This window comes from Scomber scombrus, chromosome 4 (genome assembly GCF_963691925.1).
Source record: "Scomber scombrus chromosome 4, fScoSco1.1, whole genome shotgun sequence".
Classification (NCBI taxonomy): Eukaryota; Metazoa; Chordata; class Actinopteri; order Scombriformes; family Scombridae; genus Scomber; species Scomber scombrus.
Window position 1 is genome coordinate 26,867,846 of NC_084973.1, and position 17,493 is coordinate 26,885,338.

General features: G+C 42.1%; 1 protein-coding gene across 1 annotated transcript in view; it reads right to left on the reverse strand.

Annotated features, from left to right (window-relative positions):
• Positions 1-1,251: 1,251 nt before the first annotated feature.
• camsap1b (calmodulin regulated spectrin-associated protein 1b) overlaps positions 1,252-17,493 on the reverse strand; it is a 33,161-nt gene continuing 16,919 nt past the window's right edge. The window contains exons 4-18 of the mRNA XM_062418365.1: positions 15,111-15,272; positions 13,347-13,427; positions 10,191-10,332; positions 9,767-9,906; positions 9,519-9,615; positions 8,096-8,252; positions 7,459-7,544; positions 7,259-7,343; positions 4,164-6,429; positions 3,618-3,754; positions 3,300-3,526; positions 2,921-3,023; positions 2,681-2,790; positions 2,352-2,470; positions 1,252-1,785 (exon numbers count right to left, since the gene is read on the reverse strand). Of these exons, the coding sequence (XP_062274349.1) occupies positions 1,489-1,785; positions 2,352-2,470; positions 2,681-2,790; positions 2,921-3,023; positions 3,300-3,526; positions 3,618-3,754; positions 4,164-6,429; positions 7,259-7,343; positions 7,459-7,544; positions 8,096-8,252; positions 9,519-9,615; positions 9,767-9,906; positions 10,191-10,332; positions 13,347-13,427; positions 15,111-15,272 (4,209 nt within the window). The 3' untranslated portion in view covers positions 1,252-1,488. The remainder of the gene's footprint in view (positions 1,786-2,351; positions 2,471-2,680; positions 2,791-2,920; positions 3,024-3,299; positions 3,527-3,617; positions 3,755-4,163; positions 6,430-7,258; positions 7,344-7,458; positions 7,545-8,095; positions 8,253-9,518; positions 9,616-9,766; positions 9,907-10,190; positions 10,333-13,346; positions 13,428-15,110; positions 15,273-17,493) is intronic.

A 17,493-nucleotide genomic window follows, 5' to 3' on the forward strand; every position in this document is an offset into this window, starting at 1 on the left:
ATGAAAGAAGCCGTCGACAAGTGTTCATGAGTGCACCTTTATACGGGACAATTCAAGAGTGCCCAGTGGAGAGAAAACACAACCTAAGCTCTAAACATCAGAGAATCCCCGTTATGATGAAAACACATAACATCATCAGCTCAAACTCTATACCACATTGCTTTAATTATAATAATTATAATTTAATAAAAGCTAAAATAAAACAAAAAAAAAGCATCATTTCTGTACCAAAGCCTATCATTCCCCCTCTTTTGACACCCTTTATTTAAAAAAAGGATGTTTCGACAAATTAAAAGTATTTAAAATGACCGTTTTTTTGCTTTTTTTGTGTTTGTTTCTTCTTTTCTTGCTATACACATATCCAGTGCTACACACGATCAGCGTCTAAAGTTTTAAAAAGCGGTTGAATAAACAGACGATAGTACCCACGATGCGTGAAAGGCCAAACGGATGTCCGAGGGAGGCGGAGGAGAGCTTCCCGCGGGACGAAAAAGAAGACAAGTTCAGAGCAGCAGGTTTGTATTTTTTTGGGTTTTTTAGTGTTTTTTTAAACGGAGATTCCTGGTGAGGCAAAAATCGGCAATGCCAGCCTGATTGGACAGTCCACGCGGGAAGAAGAGATTGTTGTGTTTGTTTGTTGGACAGCAGAAAAGTCCCCGACAGTCCTAAAGGGTTGTACAAAGGTCCCGTGCTTCAGAAATCCCTCTCCGATAATCCCTGCCACTCTCCTTTCTTTTTTTTGTCCAAACGTGTCCAAAAGGAGAGAGGAGAGGTGAGGGGTTGTTTTTCTTCCCCCCCACGGAGAGAGAAGGAAGGATTTTTAGTGCTGCGGCTGAGCTCTCGACCATGACAGTGCTGAACTAATAAATACTTGATGTAAAAATGAACATCCACCACATATGAAAGAGACAGGAAGAAAGGAAGGAGGGAAAAAAAAAAGAAGGAACCACATACTTGAGTTGTGGTCATTGTAGAAAAAAAACAAGAAAAGAACCTGAACAGATCGCAGAGGAGAAGAAGCAAATTCAGCCAGCTTTTCAGTTTTTTCTTTATATTGCAAGCACTGATCCCTTTAGGCCACCTGGGACACACACACACACACACACACACACACACACACACACACACACACACACACACACACACACACACACACACACACACACACACACACACACACACACACACACACACACACACACACACACACACACACACACACACACACACACACACACACACACACACACATTCTCTCTCTCACACACACACACACACCTTTTCCCTTGTTCCTGCCTTGGTCAACCTACAGACGACCACATGTCCGTGTAAATGTGGCCTCTCCTGAGTAGGTTACCAAACCCGAGCGTGGCGGCGAGCTTTGAGCTGTGGGCGTCAATGCAGTCTATTCAGGAAAGAAGCGAGATGGGGGGAAAAGAGATGATTTTTCGGGTGACGGAGGGTTTTTGAAAAAAATCCAGCCTGGCACTATTTCCCGCTCTTCTTTGGCACAGTACCTCTCTTGGCCTGCCACAGTTGGTTGTGGATGGTCAGGGCGTCCACGCTGACTGACACAGTCTTGGCGGGGATGACGGTGAACTGCTTTCGGTCCGAGCTGTACTTGTAGAGCTTGTCGATCATCTTCTTGCTGATGCTCTTGGGTCCCGTGCCCGTCAGCTTCGTGATCTCTTCGGTGTCGGGGAAGTATGTGTAGATCGCCCGGAACTGGCAGCCGCCGTCACGAAACAGGATCATCATGTGGTTGGACTCGCACTTCTCCAGCTCCTGGTGAGAAAAGAGGGTGAAAGAAAAATGTTGCATTAACATGACATTAGATACAATATGGTCACATTAACCAGCATGGATGATAGTTTATTCCTAAAGAAGCAAAAATGAATCTTTGTGGACAATAAGAATGATAAATACCTGTTTTTGACTAAAATACAAGACTTTTAAAAATATATATATTATTACATTTGAAAGATTAGAGGTCATATTAATGTACTAACAAAGCATATGTGTTTCTAGTAGCACATCCTGTGTTTTTTGGACCTTTAAATGATGCTAGGCTGGCTAGTTTCTCCCTGCAGTGTCTACAGTGTGTTTGCCATTTATACCACCTGGTTCAACGGAGGAAATACATTCTCAATAAGAGGAAAAGTGTTTCCACCTCATTACCAAAGAAATGGAGAATAAAGGGTAATCTGTCAGAGGATGACTCATAGCCCGCCAAAAAGGAAAATTAACATAGATTCTTGACCACAGAGATTTTACATAAACAATTAAACCAAACATCTTGATTAACTTTATAAAACAGACATTATTTGGTCCGCGTGAAGCAGAAAACTGACCTCTAGGATCTGGTTCTTCTGGGGCTCATTGACTTTGCCAGCCAGGCAGCAGTGGGCAATTGCATTGTGGATGATTGGCTTGTTGGATTTGGCACTTGGCTCCTTGAAGAGTTTGGGGCCTGGAGAAGGAAAGCCATGTATTATGTGACATGTAAAGGGAGACAAAAAAAACTAACAACAAGCAATAAAGTGAGTCATTAAAAATGATTATGATATTAAAATGATTGCTAAAAAGTACAGAAGGAAAGAAAAACAAAAGGTCCTATTTGCTATACTTGTTTTGATGTTTACATATTTAATTAAAGCTGAAATTAAATGTGTACACTCACCAGTATATTCAGCCATGGAAGTGATGGAGGAAGCAGTTGAGCCGTTGTCCCAGTCTCTTTCTGTAGTTCGACTGTTACGACTTCCAGGAAACGACTCCACCGAGTCGCAGCTGAAACACACAACGAGAGAGAGGAACACGTTCAACAAAAAGGGGCGGAGAAAAAAAAAAAAAAAACACAGAACTTATTGCAACTCATGAACATGAACAGATGCACAAATTCTCTTGGTGAGTAACTTACCGCTGGGAGCCGGCCCCTCCAGAGTTAACACTGTCGGCCTCGTTGGTGGCAGCGGAGCCCAGAGACAGACTGGATCCTGACTGGGCGTTGCTCAGGTTGTCAGCTATGAGAGGTAGATAAGACACAAAGTATTTTATAATGTCACTAATGAAGTAACTGCTAAATAAGAAAAAGCACCAATCTTTGTCTCAGTACTGTTAGAGTTAGTGGGTTTAACAACTGCAGGACATGATTTTTGTAGTGAAACAAAAAATATCTGGCAGTCATTCGATGTGCCTCGCAGCCCAGTTGGAAAACTAAATGAAGCGCATCATGTTGAGACACGTTGTAAAATGTGAGGCTTTATCTACATGCTCAACTAGTGATGTAATCATCTTACGTGTGGAAGAAGAGAACTTATCGCTGGAGGACTCATCTCTTAAGACAGATTTGGGTCTGTGTTTCTGCTTGGGTTTGGGGGTTTTGGGGGTTTTGGGCATTTTGGGCTTCACAAGGCCTTGCTCCTCTAACATCTCCTGCTGTTTCCTCCGCAGATACTCCTGCTTTATCAGCTCCCGTCGCGTCTTCTCGTCTTCTTTACGCAAGCGATCCTCCTCAGCCTTCCGTCTAGTATTAAAATCAAACACGTAAATATCAGCATTGACTGATACGTTTGTGGAAACAAATTACACAAATCAAGATGAGTAAAGTTAGTGACCTGGCTTCATCTCGTTTCAGCTCAGATTCTGCTTCTAGCTGCTGTTTGCGAACCCGAGCTTCTTCCGCTTTCTTCTGCTGCTTCAGTAAGAACGCTGCTCTCTTCTTAGCAAGCTCATCCTCTGCCTTCTGCTCATCCTACAACAGAGTGATCATGTAAGTATTCAGTCAATCTTTAATTTAATAATAAAGGAATAATAAATTAAAGCCACAGAAAATGAAACTGATGAAAGTTGTGTCACACAACTTAATTAATTTAATGATTAATCAATTATTTCTTCTGTTTTCAAAAAAGCCATTTTAATTAGCTTAAATTTAGGATACTGATTAAAGGAATTTGTAACCAAGTTTGACAATTGAATTTTATCAAAACAAAAATAAATAACTATCACAAAAATAATCATTAGCTGCATCCATACAAGTTAAACACAAAATAAAATATCCATCAAAACATAAACATTGGTCATTTATTTTAGTTAGTTTTATTAACTTATTTATTTCAATTACATTTAATGAAGGACTTTATTTCTCCTTTCATCCAGATTACCTTGAAGAAGAAGCCCATGACTGACTTCTCTCCTTCACCTCCCTCAGCAGCCTCGTCGTCAGGACCCCTCAGGTCTGACAGATCCACCTCGATCAGGTGAGATTTGCAGCGCTGGATCTCCTCTGAGGGTATATTCTCTTTTCCTGAACTGTCTGATGAATTGAGCTCAGACTCTTTCAGGGAGCTGGACAGGAACTCATCAAAGGACACTTCTGGGGCAACCGCCGCCGCCAGGTCCACTCGGGTCGGTAGACGCATGTTCGCCTCATCGTGGAGCCTGAAAGTGGCATTCCGAATGTGGCCAGAGCCTGGCTTATCGATTGTCTCTCCGGCAGTAGTGTTTCTGGGGCTGCTGGGCTGCTCGGACCTGGGGGACCTGCCCCCAGCTAATTGCCTCGGGGATGGTAATGTCTCTGACCCACTCTGGGTCGGGGTGAGGGTCCTGGAGACCTGCCGGCTCTGCTCCTTGGCTATCTTTAGCTCTGATGGTTTGGATCTGGAGCTGCGGCCTGAGCTCAGTTTGGGGGGCTTCCTGGTGGGGGCGGTGGCGGTGCTGGAGAGGTGCTCCGCATAGTGAAAGGTTGCTCCAGCCTTAGAGTTTTTGTCGCTGGTGGGAGGAGGAGCTGCTGCACCAGGGGGGGACTGTACATTCTGTTTCATCAACTTCTCCTGCTGGAGCGACAGCTGCATCATCTGTTGCTGGATGCTGCCGATGGCATCATTCAGCAGCTCGATGGAGCGGTTGCACTCATTAAGGTCCAACTCTTCTTCAAGATAGAAGCTTCCGCTGCTCCCTTTCTTGTCTGCTTCTAAGGCACCTGTCAGGGTGGTTCCCTCCACCTCGCTGTCCCCTCTCAGGGCATCAACAAACATATCATCTTTACTTGATGTTCCTTTCTCCCCATTGAGCTCATCTTTGGACAGGTCAGCTTTAAGTGGGTTGGGTAATGTGTCACTCTTGCCTCCACCTTTCTTCACGATGTGCAGGAAGGCCGCCTTACCGAGCTTCTGCCTCTGCCGGGCCGACAGCAATTCCATCTTCTTCTTTTGGTGCTCGATGGCACGCCTCTTTTCCTCCAGCTGCATACGGAGCTGGATGATTTCAGAAGCTAAAACATTAGCACCACCACTACCGTCGCCTGTACGAGTGCATCCTCCCATTGGGGAGGTGGGGCTCTGTTCTCTTTTAAGCCTCCAGGACGAGGGCAGGGGCCCACTGCTCTCCGATCCATCTGGAGTGGTTCTTTGCGAGCTGGAGGCACTGGAGCGTAGGTCATGGTTGCTGCCGAAGCGTTGCTGCTGAGCTTTGCGCTCAGCGAAGGAGGTCATGCGCACACTTCCGCTGGCCATGCTGCTGGCCTGGGAGTGAGCGCTGAGACACGGACTGGAGCGACCGCTGCAGCCGTTCATGTCTTTGTCCTCGTGCTCTTTCACATTCATGTCCTCTTGGAGTTTGGCTGATTCTTCTTCTTCGTCCTCATTAAAGGCTTTCCTGGGCCAGGTGGGGTCTTTAGTTGTAACAGCTTCATCCAAATCTTCTTCCTCCTCATCCAGGTCCTCCAGATCAGCTTCCAGGCCAGGCTTTGGTTCTTCAGAATCTGAATGCAGGTAGAAACCCCCAGCTGGCTCTCTGGATGAGGGGTCCACACTGCTAGTGACGCTGGGTCTGAATCCTTCCGGACCCTGAGGAGGCTCCTCTGATATATCTGCCTCCTCACCTGGAGGACTAAAGGTTTGCTGCAAGGTGCAGGGAGCTTTCCTGCGAACGGCTGCTGTAGATCCATCTCCTCGGCGTAGGGAGCCCCTTCCTGAAGACCGGGGCACCTCGCCACTCTCCTCCTCTTTGTTTATGCATACAGACTTTTCTTTAGCCGTTTTGAGCACGGCAGGCATCAGTGGTTCTAAGTAAAAGCTATCTGGTTCAGGTTTGGACTCAGTGGAGGGTTTGGGTCCCACCCTGGCAGTCGCTTGCATCCCCTCAACTTGTTTTGAGATGGCGGGAGCGTCAGTCCAGGCGACTGCCACCGGAGTTTCTTCGTCCTCAATGTTGACATTTCCCAGCAGACTGTGTCCGTTGACTCTGCGCAATCCAGCCTGTGTGGGTTGGTGGACAGAAGTCTGATGTTTGGGCGTGATATTGATGACGTTGGACGCCAGGCTGTCCTTACTTATAGAGCGGGCAAGACTCACACTGTCACCAGAGGCCATGTCAGCGTCACTGTCTGTGGCTGAATGAAACATGTAGGGGCTCAGTGTGGACATCGGCCTGCAGAGAGAGAACAAAAATTAATTTATTAATTAACTGGAAACTCATATGAAGAGTTTATTTTACAGCTTACAATATACAAAGTTTGAATGCATTTCCCATTTAGGCCCTATTTACTTTTTAACTTCTGATTGTATTAAATCACAACACACGTTTTCTTCATGTTTTTTGGTCTTGTGCAAAGTCAGCATACTTCCAGTGTAAAAAGGGTAACGAGAGGTAACCCACTCAATAAACTCAATGAACTCTAGATTCACATAAATATCTGCAGCTAAGTTACGAAGGTTCAACATCTGTTTTTCACCCAAATAGTTTTCTTTAAAGTAATAATAACTTTATTTCAGCCTTCAAGATATCCTAAGATATCACTGTGAAGGTAAAAAAAACAAGCGAATTAAAAAAATTACAGCTCCACCTACAACTAGAGCTTTTTTAAGTATGTATATATATATATGACCTGTTTTTTTGTAGACTAAAAACATTATTTTTGGGAGCTTACAATATTCAATATTAGGATTATTTACCATAACAATGCAGTTTATAGGAACAGCCCGACTTGTAAGCAAACAATAATTCAATATTTGCATCTGCTGTGAAAGCAAATTGTATTCCAAAAATCAAGATATGAACAAACAATAATTTCTTTTAGATTAGAGCAGGAACTTAGTGTAGTTATTGTACAATGTTCAGGTACCTAACATTCCTTTTCAGTGATCTTTCCATCATCTTATGGTGATTTATTTAGTTTCTTTTGCGTTTTATATATATCATGTTTTTATTTTAAGGCACTTTGTAACTGTGTTTTGAAAAGTGCAAAGTTCATTATTACCTCTGCCTCTTGTCAGGCCATGCAACGACAGAGCCTCGAAGTTGTCCGTCCATCTGAGACAGCGAGTTGGAGCGGTTTCTCAGACCTTACCACAAACAAGCACACACACATGGTTAATTAGGAAGTATGGAAACGGCAGCATAATTTGAACATGGACCCAAATCTTTTCTTCATATGCATAAAATAGAATAAAGACTCACCTGCGCCATCCTCTCCTTGCTGCTTCTGCTGCCTCTGTCGGAGGGGCAAGAGTGGGTGGGAGGGACTGAAGGTGGGACCCCCTTTACTAGAAGCCAAAAAATAAAAAGAAATCAGTACCACTTTTTACCTCATCAAAGTGATATTCCACTGCGTTTCAGGATTTCATAGCAGCAATGCAAAGCAGACGTCATCAAATCAGAGTCAGTTAAAACAGAGCGAGTCAGTACACACAGGTGGTTACACTCAAGAGACATTTGCCAACCAAATGCATTCCTTTATCTTTCAACACAGACAGTAAAACACAAATATTCAAACAGACATCAGACAAGCAAGTAGCGGCATGAAAAAATTCCAACAGTTTCATGTAATCCTTTATAAGAGCAAAGCTAAACCTTCAGTCTCCTTTACAAGTATCAACACCGCACACGCAGAACAACAAAAGGCAATGCAGGAATCTTCTTGGCTGTTTGCATATCATTAATATATTTGTTGAGATTTGGGAGAAGCCGGTGTGAGAATAAAAAACAGGCACTGCTCGATATATACCCCATCCTTTGAGTCTGAGGGCTACTGTAACTACTTAGGAAACAGGAGCATGAAGAGGTGGAATGAGGAGGAAAGTGAGGGAAGACTTACAGGGGGTCAGAGTCTTCGGGGTGCAGGAAGTACCTGTTACAGACTTCAGGGCTGCTCTGGTTATCGGCCATGCCAGGGCTGGCCAGGAAGCTGCGTTTGGTGGCATTGGAGATGGGCACTGATGGGCGGGCACTCTTGGGCTGAGCGATGGCTCGAGCTAACAAAGAGATATTAATCATTGAAGTGCAGGTAAAGACTGAGGTCTTACATAAAGACTTATAGGTCTTATTATCAGCTAATATATCTGTTTCACATATCTACTGTGCATATTGGATACCCGTTATGGTCAGTGGATCATGTTCTGGTGTCGGACTTTCTAAGCTTACTGGAGAATGACGACACATTGGGTAAAAATACTTGGCAGGGCATCAGATGCCTGGATCATGTTCTGTTTAGGTTACCTATTGGGAAATACTTGACATGCCAGCACTACTATATAGGCCGGTCTCTCGGCCACTCTGTATCATCATCAACTGTATTCTTGAATGCTGTTTGCTGTAGCTGATGATCCGGGTATTACAAACGTGCAATAACGAATAACTCCTGATTTACCTTATCTTGCATCTTCAAGATTATCACAGAAACATACACTCTCAGTTATTATTCCTTATAGAAATTAAAATACATGAATTTGGTCTACCTAAATTGCCCAACAACACATTTCCTTACACATCAGTTGTCATCACAGGTATTATATTATCCTCACCCACCCAAATATATACACACACGCTTATTCATACCCCTAAACCCTCAGATACAGACAAATAGCCACACACATCTGGGACATACACACTCACACACAAATAGAAAACTGTAAAAATGTAAAACTAGACAAAAATCATAACAAAACTTTCTTGCTTATTAAGAAAATGAATAAATAGATGGTAAAAACCTACCAGTTTCTAGATCAACAAGATACTAAATAAGTACAGTAAGTCATCAATTCATGCTACTTAAAGGACTGGTCCAGATGGGCACAAAATAATTATACTTCATTATCTGCTACTCTTCCATTATGTAAAAAATAAAAAAAAGAAGTTAAATCTAAAAATGTAATGTTAGAATTAAAATGGCGACTCAATGTTTTGAGCAACTTACACCAAACTAGAGCCGCAGATGTGGTTTAATTATGTCATGGCTGACCGCACACTGGCTTGTATTTACTTGTTGTGTCTGAACTGCTGTTTGTGTTGTATTTTCATCTGATTTTCTGACTTATTTGTGACTGTGCTTTTGTCTTTGATCCTGTGGTTTTGTTTGACTGTAACCCTCAATCAAATTTAAATCTGTCTGTAAAACACTTTGGTCACCGTCTGCTGTTTTTAAATGTGCTGCATATATAAACTGACTTGTCTTAACTTCATTATATTACACAAATTGGTCATTTTCATGCGCTATGTGTTTGTATGAGGAGGATAATTACCATCTTTAAACTCCTGTAGATCTCTGGGCTGAACAAACTCTGGCTTGACAGTCTCAAACCACCAGAAGAGTTCAGCGATGAACACCATCACATTGTGCTGGCGAGAGGGAACACATTAGAAACACTTGAATGCTGATGAATAATGGCATTTAAGAGCACTGATGCATAATGAACCATCAGATATCTTTGCTGCATGGGTCATTTTGGAATAATTATTCAAGAAAACAAAAGGGTGTCAGTCTTTCTACCTTGAGCACAAGAGGCGAGTAGAGCATGTCCTCCGTTGTAAGATAGAAACTCTTATTCAGATACTCGTTAGCAAACTCTCTGAGCAGCTGGATGTTGTACAGGCTATCAGCGATGGAGGGCACTTCCTTCAGGCAAATATCTGATTAGACGGGCACAGCAAAGGGTAAGATCAGGACACAACTCGATGACCTGATGGCTATAAATGTCACACTGCCTGCACTATGACAGGAAGCCATGTGCAACAGACAAAAATAGCATCACACATGGATATTGAATTCAATGTGTTAGCAAAGAAAGCTTGATGATCGTTAGAGGAAACATTCTTTGAGGGGAACTGATCATTATCGTGAGGCAGCCAACTCCCTGAGCAAGGGTGTGTCCGTGTGAGTGTGTGAAAACTGTATGCAAATAAGCACAGCATACCCTCCAGCTTCATGAGGTCGGAGCAGTAGTAGTGCACCACGGTGAGCAGCGCCGCGCCGTCACAAATATCCCTCATCAGGTCTTCCAGCAGTGGAAAGAAGGGCAGCTGGCGGCCTGACGTGTGCTCCCGACGATACCGCACCTATCCACCAGAGGGAGAGGATGAGGGTCTAATGAGAAAAAAAGCTACAACTACAACAACAACACACACACACACACCACTGCCACAGTACCACCACCAATAAGTGACACATTTTAAAACATCCTAAATGCAGTGACTAGCGCCACAAGTACAAATCTCTTTAGTTTTGAGATTCACATCTGAACTAGTCAAAGCATATATATTGATCAGGGATGTTTCGACCTCGGCTGTCAATTTAATAATCCGAACAAGGTTCTCCCCGAGAGTTTCAAAGCAAGAAGTGTTTGATTTTATTAATAAAAGCAGAAACTCCTCTTCAACTGATCAACAGCAACAGGTTTGGTGTAATTTTGCAACTGTTTAAAAAAAGATTCTGTTGATCACCCAGTTTAGGGAGAACCCTGAAGACCTGGTTTTATGGTGAGGAGGTGGAGGTGGAGGTGGAGGTGTTAGAGCAGTGATATGAACAACTGAGTGGATGGTCAACCTTCCTCAGGCCTAAAGGAGGAAGGCAGCCAGCAGCTGAACCCAGTTAAACCAGGCAACAAGAACCAGCTGACCAAGAGAGAAACTGGGGTAATCACTGGCCTACTTCTGAGAAATGACTGTGTGGTAAAAGGAGAAACTCACTCACTCTCTCACTGTAACTTATATAACTAGCTAGGATGAATATTTTCAGTATTTATTTCAGATTGGTTTAAAGATTGACCAAACACAAATTAATCAAATACAATAAACGATATCAGCTAATCATTGTTACACACACACATTATGGAAACTAAAAAGGGAGATCACTCACAGCGCTAAGATTAGAAGCAACATAAATGTACACAGCACATGGTGCCAAATCAAAACTGCACCGACTGGTACTGCAGCATGTTAATGCTTCTGCATGTATGCCTTTATTCTGGGAACGCCTCTCGTTATGTAAACACTAATCAACACGACATTATTTGTGGCAAAAGCAAAACATGAAGAATAATCAAAGCTATTCAGAAATGCAGATCGAATTAGCCTTGAACCGGTATATATCTGCATCACATGACGCAGAAAAAGAAGTGACTGCAACAAGCAAACTTAACAGGAGTCCAAAGCTTGATTTTAAACACCTACTTTGAGTCCTCAAAAGACTAATTAAGCATGCCAACATTTAACACAGGTGACTAGAGCTGCAACTAATTATTATCTTTAATTATGGATTATTCTGTCAAATTATTTTCTTGCTTAGTTGTGGGGGGGGAAGTCTACCACTGTTTCCTAAAGCCCAAGGCAATGTCTTTGAATTTCTAGTTTTGTCCACAACCCAAAAGATTTTGTTTACTATCATAGAAGCACTTAAAAAAACCATAAAATATTCACATTTGAGAAGCTGGAATCACAGACTCTGGACTTTCTAAAAATCTTAAACCCTCCTGTTGTCCTCGGGTAAATTTTGACTCAAAAATGAGGTGTAGTTCCATTTAAATGAGGCCTGTTGACCATAATTTCCAAAAACTATGTGTAAAACCTTTAGAGGCCAAAAGTCCTATCATCAACAGGATGACAACAGTGGGTTTAAAAAAAAAAATCACAATAGCAAATTAATAAAAAAATCAACTAATTGTTACAGCTCTAGAGACAACTAGGCACTATTTAAACAGATCTAGTACAGCACAACACAACCAGGCAGCAAAAACGGTATTTTACTAAATACATTTACATGTACAACATTTTGCTGAACATTAACTTTGATTTATTTATTATTTATATATTCCATGACACGCTACTATACCGACTGTACTGACTAACAGGTGAACTAACCAACTACCAAACCAAACTTCCCAAGAGGAGTTTTACATAAAGGGGGCGTCTTCTCCGGACTAAAGGAGGAACACTGTACCGGTTCGGGGAGCTCCTCTGGCTCCAGCATGCATTGGGCCAGCTCGTGCATTACATCAGGCTGACACACACACACACACACACATATAAAGAGAGAGCAGAGATACTGTCAAAGAAGTCCGTGGGCACAGAGGAAACAGTGTGTGAGAGCAGAAGAGAGAGATCAAGAGAGAGGAGGGGTGATGACAAAGCAGATCAGTGAGGAGAGGAAGAGGAGGAGGAGGTGGTGGCCGGGGATGGGACTGCAAAGCGAAGAAGAGTAGGCATGGATTTGCTCTTATTCTCACCGGGCAAGCAAATACCTCACACACACAAATGCACACACGCACTCATACTCTTTCACACACACACACATACATTGAATCCACATGGCCTACTTGAGCTTGAAATGAGATAGCACATACTGCATAGCTCAAAGAATATCTCTGAACAGTTTTACTCTAACCTTACACCTATGTGACATATTTGCCACAAGGAGAGAAAAAAAAAAAGAAAAGAAAAAAGAAACAAAAAAGTTACTGTCAGCTTTCTCCCCCTTGCTGACACACTGGCTACAAGCAGCACAGAATGAGCTTGAATGAGCCGCGGTGGAGAGTGTGTGCGCGCACATCAACACAGAACTATGCGTGCAAGGGGGAGCAAGGGAGGGGGGACAAAATGAGGTATGGGGAGCGAACGAGGGGGGGCGAGGGCTGGCATCCAACTTACAGGGACTAGCTTCCAATACCATTTGGAGGGAGACTATCCAGTTTGCAAGGACAAGAGAGGAGGGGGGAGAAGAGAAGGAGGGACAGATGAGGAACAGGAGAAGAAAGATTAAATAGGTCAGAGGTCACAGACAAAAGGATCGGATCTGCTTCCGGTTTAAACAGAGAAAAAGAGAGAAGAGGGTCAACAACAACTCCAAAATGCCTTCAGGAAGAAACATTCCTCATTAAAAGTTTCTTCTTGACACCCACCTGGATACAGACTCAAAAGAGGAAAAATATTTGTAATGAAAAGAGAGTTATTTCTAAAATTCCCTAGAGGTCAGAAATGTTACGCTACTGGCAGAAACTTGTTGGTCATTCTGGCTCTGGTACTTTTATTTATTTTTATTTTCTTTCTCTCTCTCTTAACACTTTCAGATACTTTACCTTCTGGTGGCTCGGGGACTCAAGCGGGTGGTGCTTGACTTTGTTCTCCCTGTCTGTGATTTCTCTCATCTTCGTGTTCACCTGCAGAGGAAATAATGAATGATGTTTATATGCACTGAAAAAAACAGGTTACACAGGTAATCGTACTGCAATGACCTGGTTACTGTAAATTTGCATATACATTTCTCCCCTCACCCCCAACCTTATTTGGAAGCATGGCGCTTATTTTAACTGTTTTATTCCTTTAAAAGTGTAATAAAAGGGCAGACAGACTTCCTTGAAATGGCTTTACCACCCTCAAACTTATTTATTATGAACCTTTATTTTACCTCGAAAGACCATTGAGGAGGAATCTTTATTTACAATGGTGTCGAGAAACATTAGCAGCAACATAACACCACACAGAACAATATTAGGTAAAGGAAAAGAAAAAGGAAATAAAAATATTAGGAAAAATATAATGATGAATATAATGAAAAAAAAACAATGAATAAATACAGTTAAACAGTTAAGATACGATGAAGTAAAACTAAAAACTAAAAAAGCAGCTCTTAAAAAAATTAATTAATTAAAAAAAAGGAAAGTTTTTGGTCTGGCTTAAAAGGGATTTATTCAGTAAATATTTTTACATGTATCACAATGCTGACTAGAAACCCAAGTATGCTTCTAAGTAGCCAAGAAATCAGTGTCCTCCAGGTGAAATCTAGCTGAGGAAATACTGCCTATCTCAAATGGACACATTCCTTTTCCCTGACAGTGATGGTGTGGGGCATCGTGATGATTAATGGACACACTGAGTCATGGCTTTCGCTACCTCCAGGACTCCATTGACAGATGAGTGTAACATGAGCCGGAGCCTCTTGTGTGTGAGCACCAGATCCACAGTCCTGTCTGTTGGCCCGTCTCTGAGCACCAGCGACAAACAAGCCACAAGATAACAAGTGGACCACTGTCACTTGATTATGACAGTGTGAAACACGTTATTCACCCCGCATAGTCCCGAGTGAGTGTCATACCATGATGGTAATCGGCTGGATTTTAGAGAAGCTGCATAGACTTATGAAACATGTATGAAAAGTGTTTCGTAACGCACTGTGAAAAGTCTTCAAATCAATATGTTCAGCTGTGTCTCTCATATTAAATCTGCATTGCTCATGTGCTCATGTCTGTGTGTTTACACCTGGCATTGACACGCCTCTCAGGTGATCTGATCACAACTGGACTGCACTAAATACAAGTGTAAATGACCTTTGAGACGCACCATGATCCGATTACTCAAACCACTTGCTGAGGTGGTCTGAGATGCATTTGACCACGTATCTTTTGTAGTGTTAACACTAATGCATCCTGATGCTTCTGTGGACAGGATGTGAATGGAAAATACGTCATCAGGATGTGGCGGTTGTTTCGGCAAATGATTGCAAAAAAATCAAGAGGTGCACAGATGTACGTGGTTGGAGTAACCTGAACATCTGGAATAACCTGTACATGTTAATTAGTACTTGAAACATTTTATAAGCTCTTAAGTCTTCAGCCCGCACTAAAAAGAAACCTGGTGCTTGTCTGACTGATGTAATAATTGTGCGAAATGTGCGAGCAAAGACATCTGGAAAGTGGCCAGCTCGAACCGCACAATAGTGACAGGAGTAAACAGCAATGTTATTGTCAGGTCTAAACAGGGCCTGTGTGTGTGTGTGTGTGTGTGTGTGTGTGTGTGTGTGTGTCTGTGTGTGTCTGTGTCTTTGTCTGTGTGTGTGTGTGTACCTTGTTGATCCAGAAGACCATTGCGTCCTCCATGTCAAACGGAAGCTCCTTGGAGGCACTGAAGGTAGAGAAGCGCTTGACAGAAGCCACCACTTTCTCAATGCTGATCATCTCCACTGTGTAGGCCATCATCAGGGCGTCGATCATGGGCATGTGAGCGCTCTGGAGGAGAAGAGAAAGAGAAACAAGAGGACAATTCAGTTTCAGTGCAATGCAATTCAGATCAAAGCTGGAGGCAAAGGCGCTGAGATCCACAGTCTAACGCAGGTTTAACCAAACATAATAAAACATTAAGGTGCTCAAAGAGTGGAGCATCATCTAACCATCTGTGTTTTCTTTGTAATTAAACAAAGCAGTCAACCATTGAACAACTTTAAAAACAGTTACATCCACTCATCACAGAGATAGAAATCAGCAGCTCAGTTAAGTTGTTCCTTCTCTCTATCTGTTTATTTGGTGGCTAGTTAACCATCATTTAAAAGGTCACAGTGATGGAAATCTAGTTAGCTTGTTTATCCAAAGTGGATGAATAAGTACGATTAATGGAGAAGCTTTATGTCTAATTCAGACCTCCAACGGGACAAACTGGGAGTTTTAAATAATCACAATGCTTTAATCTAGGACTGAAACTAACAATTATATTGGGAATATTATGGTTTAGTTGATGTCTGTGTTTTTGAACAAGGACTAAAACTTGTCACATGTGTGGTCATGAATGACAAAGTCTACACTGAACTTCTGTTGGATCTATTAATCATTTAGTCAAAGAAAATTCAGAGAAATGTCAAATCACATTTTTCCAGAGTGCAAGATTATGTATTCAAATGTTTTGTACAACCAACGGTTCAAAACCCCAAAGTATTATATTATATTCATTTACAACAGAGAAAAACATGAAATCCTCACAAAGGAGAAGTTGGAACCGGAGCTTTTTTGCTAGGAGTATGACTGCAGTGATTATTTGATTACATAAAGATGCTAATTAATGTCCTGTCAACCGACTGGAAAAGAAAGTGAAACCTTTCATTTGGCACAACCAACCTCACACCGTCTTCATCCTAAAACAACAGAGGACTAGCGAGGGTATCCCTGCTCCAAGTGGCACAACACCTGGTGCAGCCCTGCCAAAATATTCCTCTTTACAACCAGAGTGGAACCATTTATTTCTACGTCTGATTTTATGTATACAGTGATTAATATCCTCACTGCACTGGCTTCCTGTTTATTTTAGACCTTTTGCACCCTCACACCATGAGCCAAGCCCTTAATTCCTCTACTCAGGGTTTTTAAGTGTACCTCGGACACATTTTAAGACTCGAGGAGACTGTGCTTTCCAGTCAGCAGCCCCAAAGCTTTGGAATAGTCTCCCAATAAGTTTCAGGTCCTTGGTTAGCGTGGATTCAATAAAAAAGCACCTAAAATCCATCTGTTCAGACAGGCTTTTAGGTAGTTTGTGGTATTTCATGTTTAAACTTGACACCTATGTCTGTATAGGTCATTTTATCTGGTGTGTAAGTTTTTATTTATCTCTATTTTGTATGATTGTATTTGATTTTGTTTAATTTGAAAGTGAAGCACTTTGTGACTGTTGTCTGTGAAAGCTGATTTATAAATAAACTTTGCCTACTTGCTTGCTAATACGGTTTTCTAGTCAACACCATTAAACCTAATAAATGCAGCACCTGAATCCACTATAAAACAAATAATACACACGTCATTATTTCAGTCGGTGCTTTTTGTAACATTCGGCCCGACTAATCCAATTGGTGATGGAGGTGCACAGAGATTAGCCTCGTTAACATAACGAATGAGAGCTATTCAGAGCTTTCTCCACAGCACGACCTACATGGAAACTGACGACAACAGTGAATATCTACTCCCTGATAAACCCAGACTGTGATGTACAAGACAACAGTAAAGCTTAGATATGAAGAAAGGATAAAAACCGTGTATACAGGAAGCTTCTGCCGAGTCACTGGATTCACTCACACAGTAGTCACTTTTTTTACTGAGCTTCAAAAAGGAGTTTCAGTAGAGAGAGGGAGTTTCTTTTAGCCTGCAGATCTCTGTTCACAGCTGCTCCTGCTCTACTTTCATTTAAAGGAATAATTCTTGTTCATTACAACGTGGACATTTCATAAATCTGACCATTATTTCCATTGTTATTGCACTGCTGAGATCTGCGAAACACGACAACATTGCCAAAACCAGATGGGGCAAAAAACTTGATCATTTTAAAACAACGCTAAAGTTTAGCCATAATATCAGAAATAGCTTTATTGGGGAGGTTAAACTGAATGTGAGTGAAGTGGAAATATTTGCAATAATCCGCCCGCTGCTGCACTGTGTTTACAACCAACACAGCAAGATGTCAGTCAATAAA